The 15,427-nt window shown below is 45.2% G+C and overlaps 1 protein-coding gene across 1 annotated transcript in view; it reads left to right on the forward strand.

Moving 5' to 3' along the window:
• The window catches only part of LOC134569258 (L-selectin-like), a 178,689-nt gene that overhangs the window by 109,069 nt on the left and 54,193 nt on the right, over positions 1-15,427 (forward strand). The window contains exon 6 of the mRNA XM_063428173.1: positions 7,033-7,218. Coding sequence (XP_063284243.1) covers positions 7,033-7,218 — 186 coding nt within the window. The remainder of the gene's footprint in view (positions 1-7,032; positions 7,219-15,427) is intronic.

Genomic DNA, 15,427 nt, shown 5'->3' on the forward strand with positions numbered 1-15,427 from the left:
CGTGTCCATCAAGTTCAGACTTTCTCACATCTGTTTTTGCTGTTGGTCCAAAAGAAGACAAAAAAAAAAAAAAAACTTCAAATTTTGCAACAAACTAGGAAAAAATTCCTTATTGACCCCAGAATGGCAATCAGATATCTAATTAGATCAAGAAGCTATTACCCTAATAAAAAAATTATGACATTGAATATTATCCAAGTTCAGTGCCCTTTTGTTATCTCAGATCTCCTAAGTGCGCTATTCTGCGTATTTTTTTTTTACTTGACCTGTATTTCTGGTATCCCTGACCCAGCTAGTCACGATCTTGTTTTTTGTTTCGTTCTCCAGGCTTAGATTGCTCTGGTTATTTTCTGGCCTAGTTATAATATTTAGTTTTGCTACTCTCAGTTTCTTCACTAAACGTTAAATGACCACTATAGTGCAAGGAAAACAAACTCGTTTTCCTGGCACTATAGTGCCCTGAGTAGTGGTGTATCCTGGTTTTGTGCTGCCCTAGGCAGGACAAAACTCAGACGCTCCCCCCGCGCCACCCCCACCCAACCTTTCCCCCCGCCCCGCATTCTAAATACACACCCACACATTCACTGACAGATACGCATACACTAGCTAACAGAAACACACACTCGCTAACAGAAACACAAACACACTAACAGACACACTCACACTCAGTAACAGACAAACACACTCACTAACAGACACACACTAACAGACACACACTCACTCACTAGCAGACACAAACTAGCAGACACAAACTAGCAGACACACACACTCACTAACATACACACACACACACACACACACACAGGCCAACACACACACTAACAGACACACACAGTCAGACACACACACTCACTAACAGACACACACTCACAGAAACACACTAACAAACACACTAACAGAAACACACTAACAGACACAGACACACACTAACAGACACACACACTAACAGACACACACTAACAGACACACACACTAACAGACACACACACTAACAGACACACACACACTAACACACACACACACTAACACACACACACACTAACACACACACTCACCCACATTTACACATTTTTAAAAATGTATTTAACCCCCCCAGCCTCCTTACCTTTGGGAATGCTGGGGGGGAGGGGTGTCTCTTCCTCCCTGGCCTTGCGGCTAACAGACATGCTGGGCGGGCGGCTGGCGAGGGAGCACTTCCTCTGAGCTGTCTGCTCAGCTCCCTCGCACACCTCAGAGTGAGGCTGGGAGGCGGAGCCAGAATATGACGTCATATTCCGGCTCCCAGCCTCACTCTGCGGCGCGCGAGGGAGCTGAGCAGACAGCTCAGAGGAAGTGCTCCCTCGCCAGCCGCCCGCCCAGCATGTCTGTTAGCCGCAAGGCTAACAAGACATTTGCCTTGGGCATTTGGGGGCGGCTTTTTTTGCCGCCCCCTGGAAAATGCCGCCCAAGGCAAATGCCATGTTTGCCTCGCGGCTAATACGCCCCTGGCCCTGAGGGTGCCCCCACCCTCATGGCCCTCCTCTTGCCGGGCTGAAGTTGGAGGAAGGGGTTAAACACTTACCTTTCTTTAGCCCCGGGCTCCCTCGGCGCTGGGGACTCTCCTCCTCCTTTCGACGTCAGTGGCTGAATGCGCATGCGGGGCAAGAGCAGCGCAAGCATTCAGTCAGTCCATAGGAAAGCATTACTCAATGCTTTCCTATGGATGCTGGCATCTTCTCACTGTGAAAATCACAGTGAGAAGCGCGGAAGCACCTCTAGCGGCTGTCAATGAGACAGCCACTAGAGGCTGGATTGACCCATATGTAAACATCGCAGTTTCTCTGAAACTGCTATGTTTACAGCAGGCAGGGTTAACCCTAGTGGGACCTGGCACCCAGACCACTTCATTGAGCTGAAGTGGTCTGGGTGCCTATAGTGGTCCTAAATCCTGCCGCTCAAGGTCCAGTAATGCATTTCTTCTATCCTTCCAGGTGCTCCTTTTGTTAGGGGTTTACTTATATCTTGCTGACGATCTAATCCATTCCTGATAGTACTAAACCTGAAGGAGTGGAAGTCTGAATTTGGTGCACAGACTAGCAGATAAGTACATTGAGGGTTAGGGTTTAGGGAAACACTATTTAGTTGTCTCACAGATTGCCAGCCTGTACATCTGAGCAAGTACTCATACAATCTCTCCTTATCTCCTTGAGGCGAGGCTCCAGTGTGAGAGAGGCCATAGGCATCTGCTTATGTCCTAATTCTGAGCCTGCCCCTGTAGATAAACCTCATCCAGCAGGCATTTACAGGGCATTTATTTTAGATCTGTCAGCAGTTTCACTCATAAGTCTGATAAGTGACACAGCTGGGTGACCTAACAGCAGCCAAATCATACACAAAAGTGCAAAGAACAAATAAATTAAAGGAAAGAACTACAGAAAAAAATACCTATGGAAAAATAGCAATGTAATTGGTGAGTGGCTCTCACATAATCTAAGGGTACAGTTCAATGTACTTTTTTAGTCTGTTTAGTTATGATCAATATGCATCAAAAGTGGTGCATCATGGTGTTTAAAGGAACAATATAGGGTCAGAAACACAAACGTGTATTCCTGATACTATACTGGTGAAATAGATATTTAGGTGCCACCTTCCCCCCCACCTTGCATCTTTTTTTAAATGCTCACCTTGTCCACTTCCATGGCTGAGATTATCAAATATGTACACTCTGCAGCACTAACACAACAAGTGTCTCTAGTAGCTATCTGATTGACCGCCACTAGAGGTGTTCTTAGGCAGCAATGTAAACACAGACAGTGTTTTCTATATACTAGTATGTGTGTGTATATATATATATATATATATATATATATACACACGAACACAGACACAAAAACAACACAAATGCATAGTTTATCCCTTTTATCCCTTTTTAGTGTTACTAAAAACCAGACGCCTGTCTGTCTGTCTGCCTGCCTGTCTTTCTATATATCTATCTATCTATCTATGTATCTATCGGTCTATCTATCTATCTATCTATCTATGTATCTATCGGCCTATCTATCGGTCTATCTATCGGTCTATCTATCTATCTATCTATTTATCTATCGGTCTATCTAAACACAAATAATTGTCAGCACTAGACACTAGAGGAACTTCCAAAAAAGAGTCTTTACTAATATATATCCAAAAATTGATGTTTTGACCCTATAGGACAGTGATGGCAAACCTTTTTGAGCCCGAGTGCCCAAACCGCAATACATGCCAACTTTTTTTTCCTCAAAGTGCCAACACAGCAATTAAACCTGAATACTGAGGTTTAAGTTTAGTAAAAACAACTCTGTACAGTTGTCCGAACTAGTTAACATCTTTTGTTTTAAAAGAACACAACAGAGAATTCAGTGATACAAATGTTAATGATCTAAATAGATCAAAATTAAGCTTATATTTATTAGTATCTCCAACAAATGCAATACATACACAGGGTCTGCAAGAGGCAGCTCTCTAATTAGGCGGTTTAGGTGGCCGCCTAAGGCCTCGCGCTGGCTGGGGCCTCGCGGCCGCCTAAGCCACCTGTGGGCAGCCTGTGTCAGGTCCTCGGTCAGTGACCGAGGACCTGACACCAGGAGGGGGCCCGGCGGCTTGCCCGGTATGCCGCCGGGTGCGAGGTCCCTCCTGCCAGCCACCGCAGACACCGGTCTGCAGCTCCGCAGTGAGCAGAGCTGCATACCATGTGTCTCGTGAAAACCGGCCAATCAGAGCGTTGCCGCGGGTTACCATGGCAACGCTCTGATGGTCTCGCGAGATTATATGGTCTGCAGCTCTGCGGAGCTGCAGAGCGGAAACAATGGCCACCGGACCACCAGGAAGCCCACTGGACCACCAGGGAAATTAAGGTAGGCTCTCACCCCCCTCACCATCACCCCCCACCACCCTCAGCCTCACCACCCCCCACCACCCTCAGCATCACCCCTCACCACCCTCACCAACACCCCCACCACACTCAGCCTCACCCCCCCACCACCCCCACCACCCTCAGCATCACCCCCCCACCACCACCCTCAGCCTCACCACCCCCACCACCCTCAGCCTCACCACCCCCCACCACCCTCAGCATCACCCCTCACCACCCTCACCCTCAGCCTCACCACCCCCCACCATCCTCAGCATCACCCCACCACCCTCAGCCTCACCACCCCCACCACCCTCAGCATCACCCCTCACCACCCTCACCATCACCCCCCACCACCCTCAGCATCAACCCCCACCACCCTCAGCCTCACCACCCCCACCACCCTCAGCATCACCACCCCACCACCCTCAGCATAACCACCCCACCACCCTCAGCATAACCACCCCACCACCCTCAGCTTCACCCCCCACCACCGTCAGCATCACCCACCCTCACCACCCTTAGCATCGCCCCCCCTCACCACCCTCAGCATCACCCCCCACCCTCAGCATCACCCCCACCACCCTCAGCTTCACCCCTCACCACCCTCAGCATCAACCCTCACCACCCCCACCACCCTCAGCATCACCACCCCCCACCACCCTCAGCATCACCTCTCCCCACCATCCTCAGCATCACCACCCCCCACCACCCTCAGCTTCACCCCCCCACCACCCTCAGCCTCACCACCCCACCACCCTCAGCATTACCCCCCCACCACCCTCAGCCTCACCACGCCCACCACCCCCACCACCCTCAGCATCACCCCTCACCACCCTCACCATCACCCCTCACCACCCTCAGCCTCACCACCCCACCACCCCACCACCCTCACCATCACCCCCACCACCCTCAGCCTCACCACCCCCTACCACCCTCAGCATCACCCCCCCACCACCCTCAGCCTCACCATCCCCCACCACCCTCAGCCTCACCACCCCCCACCACCCTCAGCCTCACCACCCCCCACCACCCTCAGCCTCACCACCCCCCACCACCCTCAGCTTCACCCCCCACCACCCTCAGCATCACCTCCCCTCACCACCCTCAGCATCACCCCACCACCCTCAGCTTCACCCCACCACCACCCTCAGCGTAACCCCTCACCACCCTCAGCATTACCCCTCTCCACCCCCACCACCCTCAGCATCACCTCTCCCCACCATCCTCAGCATCACCACCCCCCACCACCCTCAGCTTCACTCCCCCCACCACCCTCAGCTTCACTCCCCCACCACGCTCAGCCTTACCACCCCCCACCACACTCAGCCTCACCACTCCCCACCACCTTCAGCTTCACCCCCACCGCCCTCACCACCCTCAGCATCACCCCCACCATCACCCTCCATAACCACCCTCAGCCTTAACCCCCTCACATCACCCCCTCCCTCTCACATCACCCCCTCTCACATCACCCCCTCTCACATCACCCCCTCTCACATTACCCCCCTCTCCCTCTCACATTAACCCCCCTCTCCCTCTCACATTACCCCCCTCTCCCTCTCAACATCAACCCCCGCTCCCTCTCACCATCAACTCCCCGCTCCCTCTCACCATCAACTCCCCACTCCCTCTCACCATCAACTCCCCGCTCCCTCTCACCATCAACTCCCCGCTCCCTTTCACCATCAACTCCCCGCTCCCTTTCACCATCACCCCCCGCTTCCTCTCACCATCACTCCACGCTCCCTCTCACCCTCCTCTCCCTCTCACCATCCCCCCCACACACCATCACCTCCCTCTCACCATCACCCCCATCTCCCTCTCAACATCACCCCCCCTTCTCACCATCACCCCCTCTCCCTCTCACCATCACCCCCCTCTCCCTCTCACCCCCCTCCCTCTCACCATCACCCCCCTTTCACCATCACCCGCCTCTCTCTCTCACCATCACCCCCCCCCCCATACATACAACGCACTTCAAGCAGCTACCCCATACACATAGGGTATCAGACAAAAATGCAAACATGCTCACAGAGACAAACATTCACACACACAAGAATACTCTCTGTCAGACACACTCTCAGGCACATACACAGGTAAACAGTGCATCAATGTGTATATGTGACACTTTTTTGTTAGTGGGGCCTCATGTTTGCGTTTCGCCTAAGGCCTCATAAAGTCTAGAGCCGCCTCTGCGGTCCGCTGAACACATTCACACACACACACACAGCCTGCTGAGTACACACACAGCCTGCTGAGTACACACACAGCCTGCTGAGTACACACACAGCCTGCTGAGTACACACACAGCCTGCTGAGTACTGCTGAATACACACACACATTGAGGGGTCAGTGTATGTGTAAGGGTGTGTGTGTGGAGGGGAGGGGTGCTGTGTGTGGAGGGGAGGGGTGCTGTGTGTGGAGGGGAGGGGTGCTGTGTGTGGGAGGGAGGGAGGGGTGCTGTGTGTGGGGGGGAGGGAGGGGTGCTGTGTATATTAAATCAGTACCCCCCCCTTCTTCTTCTTACCTTTGGTGAAGGGGGGGGGGGTGGAGGGGAGGGGAGAGAAAATACAGCCATCCCTGGTGGTCCAGTGGTGGTAAGTATGTAGGACAGGTCCTGCAGCTCTCCTGTCCTCCTGCGTGCAGAATGCTGTGTGGAGCGTTGCCATGGTAATACGCAGCATCGCTCCACGCAGATTGCTCGCGATAGGACAGCTGCTTCCTAGATCCCTCCCCCTGCTTCCGGTCCTCCCGACAAGAAAGCAGAGTAGGCACCTGCCGTTTTTGGTGCCTACTCTGCATTGATGGCGAACCTATGGCCGCGTGCCTACAGAGAGGGCACGGCGTGCCACCTGTGGCACGCGTGCCATAGGTTCGCCATTACTGCTATAGGATCATTATGTTTATTTATGTTAACACCTAGGCATATTGCAGTTTTTGACACATTTTGTTGAATTCTGGTTTTGTGTATTCATTTACATATACACACAGACACAAACACACATATATGCTATAGTTCTTCCTTTTTCAGTGTTTTGCCATGACAAAGGGTCAGATTAACAGACCCTATGAATTGTGTACAGTGGGACATTGTACATTAAAATGTACAGTACTGGATTTTAAAACATGACATATTTTATAACTTGCTTTTCAATTTCTAGCTGTTAAGTGTGAAAATCTAACGATTCCTCAGCATGGCTACGTAGATTGCGTCCACCCTCTAGCGGAGAACAGCTATAACTCAACTTGTGAATACAAATGTTTCGATGGATGGAAATTACAAGGTTCTAACATAACAGCATGTGGAATATCTGGTCGGTGGGTTGGGCCTACTCCAACCTGTGAAGGTGAGTTTCTCTCTTTAATGTGCTTTGTAAAACCTTAGACTGAATGATGTAGGACAAGAGTCAGGAACCTATTTGTAGTGTGCCATGCATGGCACTCAAGGTGACAGAAACATGGAGAATAGAGTCAGCGCTAATGTATCATAAGAAGAAAAGGCAGCAATCCCAAGCAAGGACTCCCTCACGTGTCCTTGGAGTTAATAGACAGATAGCAAACAAACAAAAGTATGGGACTGCGCCAATAAACAAAGTAAATAAATAAAAGTCTTACTCACATTTGGTAGAGCTTAATCCAGCTCTGGTGTGGATAGCTTGCAGCGGTATAATCCCCGCTTATAAGATATGCGGTTAGTCTGCTCTTCGGTGCAGTGACAGACAGCCAAGGGGGAGATAAAAATGGAAACAATTATGGTGCAGTATGTTCCACAATGGATAAAACATGATAAGATATAGTAAATAAACTCACATTTGATAGAGTTTATACTAACTCTAGTGTGGTAGGCATACAGCGGTACGATCCCCGCCTCTGGGATATATGATGAGTGTTCTTAAAGATGGTAACAGGAGCTCAGAAGAAAGATAATAAAACAGCAATAGTGCTCTCAATAAAATATTAATGGTATATAAAATATACTCACAGTATACAGGGCAGGCTAACTGCTCTATGACAAGGGCATAGGTGGTATGATCTCCACCTAGGATTCTTTGGAGTATAGGAGAAAAATAAAATAAAGTAAAAAGCCAGGTAGTTGTAAAAAATTAAAATGTAAATAAAAGATGATGGCACAGAAGAGTAATAAGGACCAAAATCTATTTATTAAAAATATATAAAAAACAGTATAATATCCAAATGTGCTTCACCATATAGGCTTTATCAATGGATTGTTTGCTTGCTATGGCACTCAAGGTACCTGTGCACAGCACTGAAAGCTATTAGAACCATTCAGGCTCTGGACTATCAGGAGTTCCAGCGGAACTTCAGATATCTGCTGGTACTTAACCCCTTCACAATCGCAGATGTACCAGGTACATCCGACAAAAATGAAAACATGGCAAATCAGACCCATGTACTTACCTGGACCAGCGATCTGCGGCGATCCCGGTCCGGGGGAACTGCCCGAGACCCCAGCAGTTCCCCTGCAGCAGCTCGGCCTCTCCGATATATACACATATATCTCAAAATACACTTATAATGTAATCATATACATGCATTATATAGGTATAATATATTATAAAATGCTTTAATTATTTTATAATATATTATAAATATATAGGAAATAAAAGTGTGTTTGTGTGTGTATATACATACACACAAGAACAAAAATAGAGAATGCACACTAGAATCACTATAAAGAGTTATGTAAATACTTTAATAAACCAATAATAGGTACAATAAGCATAAGGCAAAATATAAATATGAATACCAAATGTATGAACTGGCTTACACTCACGGTCTTTATGATAAAAGTTCCATTCTTTATTGAAGAAAGTTAAAACATTCTGTGTACACTCATGCTGACACAGCACGTCCCATGCATGCGCACTACACACGGGAGAATGCAGCGCCGATTACACGATCCAGGTGGTGAGTTTATTTTTGTCCAATTATTTGGCTATAAATGTATCTTTTTCATGCTATGTGTTTGTCTATGATCCCGAGGAAAGTCCCGATCGGGGACTGAAATGTCGATCCACACATGTTTTACCTTTTTTCAATAAAGAATGGAACTTTTATCCTAAAGACCGTGAGAGCAAGCCAGTTCATATATTTGGTATTTGAATATTGAATCCCAGACTCATTGCACCCGGCACTTCAACGTGGAGCCAGAGTGCAAGGAATTTCAAATATTTATATATAATATATATATATTTAACTATTAACTACATAATTATTTGATTTTATTAATTATAATTTGAGAGACCTGTCTGACAGGCAGACAGTCCAGAGAATTTAATTGGGAAGCCCTATATTTAATCCTGTAACTTTCCAAAACACCATAAAACCTTTACACGGGGGGTATTCTTATACTCAGGAGACTTCGCAGAACACAAATATAAGTGTTTTAAAAAAAACTTATCACAATGATGATATCACCAGTAAAAGTGCATTTTTTGTTTTTAAAAAAAATGCAAAAAACTAATAAAAACGCTAATTTTGGCCAGCGTTTGTGACTAAGTGGCTACTATAAAAGACTGGAAATACCACATTTTTAATACCCTGGGTTGTCTACATTTGAAAATGGTATGCCATGATGAGGTTAACTCACATTCCTGGGCTACCATATGGTCTCAAAAGGCAACATAAATCTGGCAAACCAATCTGGCAAACTGAATTGGGCAAGCCCCATACTGACCCTGTAACTTTCCAAAACACCATAAAACCTGTACATAGGGGGTATTGTTATACTCGGGAGACTTCGCTGAACACAAATATTAGTGTTTTAAACAATAAAACTTATCACGGTGGTGAAATCACCCGTAAAAGTGCAGTTTTTGTGTTAAAATACTATTATTTGATATACCCTAGGGTGTCTACTTTTCAAAAATATATGGTTTGATGGGGGTAAATTACCTTGACCGGCTTCAGAAATGTTCCAAATAGAACATGGGTGCACTGGAATCCACACCCTCCAAATAAGGTATTTTTTTTCCCCCAGAGAACCCGACACACCTATACAGGAGATGTTGCTGAACACATATTTGGGTGTTCTTTGGCAGTAACCCTTAAAGTTCTCAGTACATGTATTATTACATTGCTATGTGTGTAAAAAAAAATCACCAATTATTTTATTTATTGTTTTTAAATTTGGCATAGATTGGTGGTAAAATGGTTGCATTAAAAGAGTCAAAATACCCCAAGTTTAATACCTTAGATTGTCTTCTTTTAAAAAATATGTACATGTGAAGGGTTATTTAGGGATTCCTGACATATATCAGTGTTACAATGTAACTTTCATCAGTTTTGAAAAAAATTGGTTGGGAAATAGCAAAGTGATACTTGTAATTATTGCCCTATAACTTACAAAACAAAGCTAAGAACGTGTTAACATTGGTATTTCTAAACTCAGGATAAAATTTAGAAATGTTTTAGCAAGGGTGTTTTTTGGCAGTTGTAAATGCGTAACAGATTTTGGAGGTCAAAGTTAGAAAAAGTGTAGTTTTTTTTTAAAAATGTCATCATATTTATTTTTTTATTTTTTTTATAGTAAATTATATGATATGATGAAAATAATGGTATCTTTAGAAAGAAAATTAAATGGCGAGAAAAATGGTATACAATATGTGTGGGTACAGTAAGAGGAAAATTACAGCTAAATACAAACACCACAGAAATGTAAAAACAGCCCTGATCCTTAACGGTAAGAAAATTGAAAAATGGTGTGGTTACTAAGGGGTTAAAGTGGTGAGGGACAATCCTCAAATTATGCATTGCAGCACTTAGAGGAAGTGATCTAGGATCATTTCCCCCAGCACGTGTGAATGGGAATCGGCACTAGAGCAGCTATTGCAGCTCATACACCTAACCTGTACTTAGGTGCATCAATAGTATAGTACTGGAAACCGCACTCACCAAATAACCAAGGTGCTCTGAAGCCAGGGCTGGCCAGGCCTCCCTTCCAAGATATGAAGAATAAATAACAGGTTCAGGCACTCAGGGATAAAAGAAATGGCAGTTTTTTTTAGGGCAAAAGCAGCAAAGTTTCAACTCTGCCGGGTCTTTATCAACGTTGCTGCTTTCTACGCCAATAAAGTTGCTATTTCTGTTATCCAGGAGTGCCTGAATTTATTCTCCTAACCTGTACTTGAACCCAGGGAAGCCACCCACACTACTAGATATACACAGAGCTGCAGAATAAGCCTCCCATTCATACACATTTTGCAAACAGCCACACACAAAAACACAGTCCCCACAAATACAATACCACTGTCAATCCACATACACACATGCAACACCATAAGCAGCCTCTCACATGCAATACCACAAGCAGCCCCACAATACACACACCACCAAACACACAATGTGACTTATCATCCACACACACAATTCCACAAGCAGCCCCCATACACAGCCCCCATTCAAAGGTATCATACACTATGCCACAAACTACTCATCAGCATATATAATATAACAGCCCACATACACACAAATATAACTACAAAGCAACCACAGCATGCATAAATATCAAAGGCAGAATATGGCAACCTCAATTTAAAAGAATAGGACCAGCATACCAAAGGACTTCAAGATCTTGTTTGGACACAGTAATAATAAAAGGTTGCCTACCCTTTCCTCCAGGAAATTTTCCCTCCAGGAAATTTGAATGGAGGTTTAGTCACTTGAAGAGTTAATAAGTTACTGCTTGACACCATCATAAATCGGGGCACTGCAGCTCCCGGTTCTATTAAGCACTGCAAGTTACCCAAAAAGGCAAAAGTGGGTGAGTTATAAAGAGTAGTCGAGACTTTATGAGTCCCCGCTCCTCACCTCGTTTCCAATACCCATCAGAAGTCTCCCCCCATCCAGCCGGGAAAAACCAAAGAAACAAGAACAGGGATATACATTGGAATATAAACAAAGGGTGTAGGGGTGTACATTGTGAACTTGACTTCTGTAGAAATCTAAATTATGCTTTGTAGCATATTTTGCAACATATAGTGATGCTGTGGGGGTAGAGGCCTATGGTCTCCTGGTGTTGTCCTAAGGAACATTGGAGGTTGGCCCAAATTTTAGGAATAATACATCAGTGGACCCATATTCTAAGAGTAGATACATTTAAGAACTAAGAAATAAGCGGCATAGCCCATCATTCAAAAACAGTGAGAACGTATCCATGGCTATTTGTTTTTTTGTTAGCCACATATTTATAGTTCTATATTTGTGTATGTGACAGATCCATCTGTATAACTACTATTGCTGGTTCGTCTGTTTTATTTCCTGCCCGTATGTCCCTGTTCGTTTATTGCAGGAATATACCGAACAAAACTAACGAACGGACAGCCACCCAGAAGAGAAGTGTTCTGCTGGTTAACCTCTTGGCTCCAATTAGAACGTTGTGGTTAACCGCAGACACCTCTTCATTCTAACCGTATGCAGGGTGGTCGTCGTTCGTATGCCGACCATGAGGCGGAGGCCATTTTAAACACGCGAATGAACAGCGGTGTTCGACGATAAACTTATGGAACTATAAACGGACACTTTTTCCTACCAAACACCGCTGAAACTGTCGATCGCCCTCCTTATCGTCGGGCATACGAACACCGGTCCGTTCGGGACTTTGGATGATACGAATGGACTTAACCCAGATAGCCATCCCATGGAGTCAATCGTATACCGAAAGACATGTGAAAGACTTTTGACTCCATGGTGATTGAACTGTGTGCATTGAGTCTGAGCGCTATTCGGTAGAAATATGCGCTCAGATCCAGGCTATCTGGAGATACGTTACACGAATCCAATGTATTCGCTATTTCTACAGTTATGTATTTTTATGTGTTTTTAATGTACCATGTAAGATGGTGGTTTGCCTCTATCCCTGGAGATAATTGGATTTCTTCCCAATTATCTCCGGAATAGAGAGGAGGGATTTACTTGTATAAAGGGGAGGGTTTATACCCGAGCCACTGTGATTAGCTACTGTACGATCTTTGTCCCAGTCTTCCATCTGGTCCCTTAGGGGAGTGTCCACCAGGTGGGAGACCTGCATAAATACAGGTAGCCCTCATTAAAGCAGATTCCTGTTTTATGCTCAAGACGGAGCTTGGTCTCGTGTTTGGGGGGATTGCTACTTGAAAGTATTTATTTCGCCTGTTTTAGCCGTGGAAGGAGTTCGGCTGATTCTTTGTTCGTGGATTTACTGGACTCCCTTGCACTCCGTTCGGGAGTTTGGCGGTCTACTGCAATAGAGCCTGTGTCTCTGAAAAGGGGGAAGATCAACTAAATGGCGGTTTCATCCATTTAAGCTGTGAGTGTCTTAACAGTGTATTTATATATTTTTTTTGTCAGGTGAGACCACAGGTAAAGGAGTGAAGATAGTCGATTATGGCCTTTACCAATTGGCTCCCCTCCGTGGTGCATAGAATGTTGCTTAGGTATGACCAGTTCACACATGTTAAGGGAGACACCATGCGGTTTTAAGTAGTCTTGCAATCTGCCCAGGGGGGCTTGACCAGTGGCAGTATACCCCTCAAGATACTAAGTGCAGTGTCTTCCTTAGCTGAGGCAAGTCCCATATGGAGAGAAATGTGGAGGCAAAAACTCAGGAATGCCGGGGGAGGTGAAGGCCACTTGCTCATTGCATGTATGCAGAATATATATCGAAGGGAAGAGTTGCGGTACCCTTCCTCCCACACTAAGCAATGAGGTACAGCACATGTGCCTTCAGCTCCGCAACTTATACAGGGAGTGCAGAATTATTAGGCAAGTTGTATTTTTGAGGATTAATTTTATTATTGAACAAAAACCATGTTCTCAATGAACCCAAAAAACTCATTAATATCAAAGATGAATATTTTTGGAAGTAGTTTTTAGTTTGTTTTTAGTTATACAGGGAGTGCAGAATTATTAGGCAAATGAGTATTTTGACCACATCATACTCTTTATGCATGTTGTCTTACTCCAAGCTGTATAGGCTTGAAAGCCTACTACCAATTAAGCACATTAGGTGATGTGCATCTCTGTAATGAGAAGGGGTGTGGTCTAATGACATCAACACCCTATATCAGGTGTGCATAATTATTAGGCAACTTCCTTTCCTTTGGCAAAATGGGTCAAAAGAAGGACTTGACAGGCTCAGAAAAGTCAAAAATAGTGAGATATCTTGCAGAGGGATGCAGCACTCTTAAAATTGCAAAGCTTCTGAAGCGTGATCATCGAACAATCAAGCGTTTCATTCAAAATAGTCAACAGGGTCGCAAGAAGCGTGTGGAGAAACCAAGGCGCAAAATAACTGCCCATGAACTGAGAAAAGTCAAGCGTGCAGCTGCCAAGATGCCACTTGCCACCAGTTTGGCCATATTTCAGAGCTGCAACATCACTGGAGTGCCCGAAAGCACAAGGTGTGCAATACTCAGAGACATGGCCAAGGTAAGAAAGGCTGAAAGACGACCACCACTGAACAAGACACACAAGCTGAAACGTCAAGACTGGGCCAAGAAATATCTCAAGACTGATTTTTCTAAGGTTTTATGGACTGATGAAATGAGAGTGAGTCTTGATGGGCCAGATGGATGGATTGGTAAAGGGCAGAGAGCTCCAGTCCGACTCAGATGCCAGCAAGGTGGAGGTGGAGTACTGGTTTGGGCTGGTATCATCAAAGATGAGCTTGTGGGGCCTTTTCGGGTTGAGGATGGAGTCAAGCTCAACTCCCAGTCCTACTGCCAGTTTCTGGAAGACACCTTCTTCAAGCAGTGGTACAGGAAGAAGTCTGCATCCTTCAAGAAAAACATGATTTTCATGCAGGACAATGCTCCATCACACGCGTCCAAGTACTCCACAGCGTGGCTGGCAAGAAAGGGTATAAAAGAAGAAAATCTAATGACATGGCCTCCTTGTTCACCTGATCTGAACCCCATTGAGAACCTGTGGTCCATCATCAAATGTGAGATTTACAAGGAGGGAAAACAGTACACGTCTCTGAACAGTGTCTGGGAGGCTGTGGTTGCTGCTGCACGAATGTTGATGGTGAACAGATCAAAACACTGACAGAATCCATGGATGGCAGGCTTTTGAGTGTCCTTGCAAAGAAAGGTGGCTATATTGGTCACTGATTTGTTTTTGTTATGTTTTTGAATGTCAGAAATGTATATTTGTGAATGTTGAGATGTTATATTGGTTTCACTGGTAAAAATAAATAATTGAAATGGGTATATATTTGTTTTTGTTAAGTTGCCTAATAATTATGCACAGTAATAGTCACCTGCACACACAGATATCCCCCTAAAATAGCTATAACTAAAAACAAACTAAAAACTACTTCCAAAAATATTCATCTTTGATATTAATGAGTTTTTTGGGTTCATTGAGAACATGGTTGTTGTTCAATAATAAAATGAATCCTCAAAAATACAACTTGCCTAATAATTCTGCACTCCCTGTATACAGAAATATTTACAAAGCAAAAAATAAATCCTGCAGATATAGGGTCTGAAATAACAGGCTAATCATTCTAAAATTTAGTAGCGAAGGCTAACATGAAAAGTTCAATTAAATAAC

The sequence above is a fragment of the Pelobates fuscus genome, chromosome 7 (genome assembly GCF_036172605.1).
Source record: "Pelobates fuscus isolate aPelFus1 chromosome 7, aPelFus1.pri, whole genome shotgun sequence".
Lineage (NCBI taxonomy): Eukaryota > Metazoa > Chordata > Amphibia > Anura > Pelobatidae > Pelobates > Pelobates fuscus.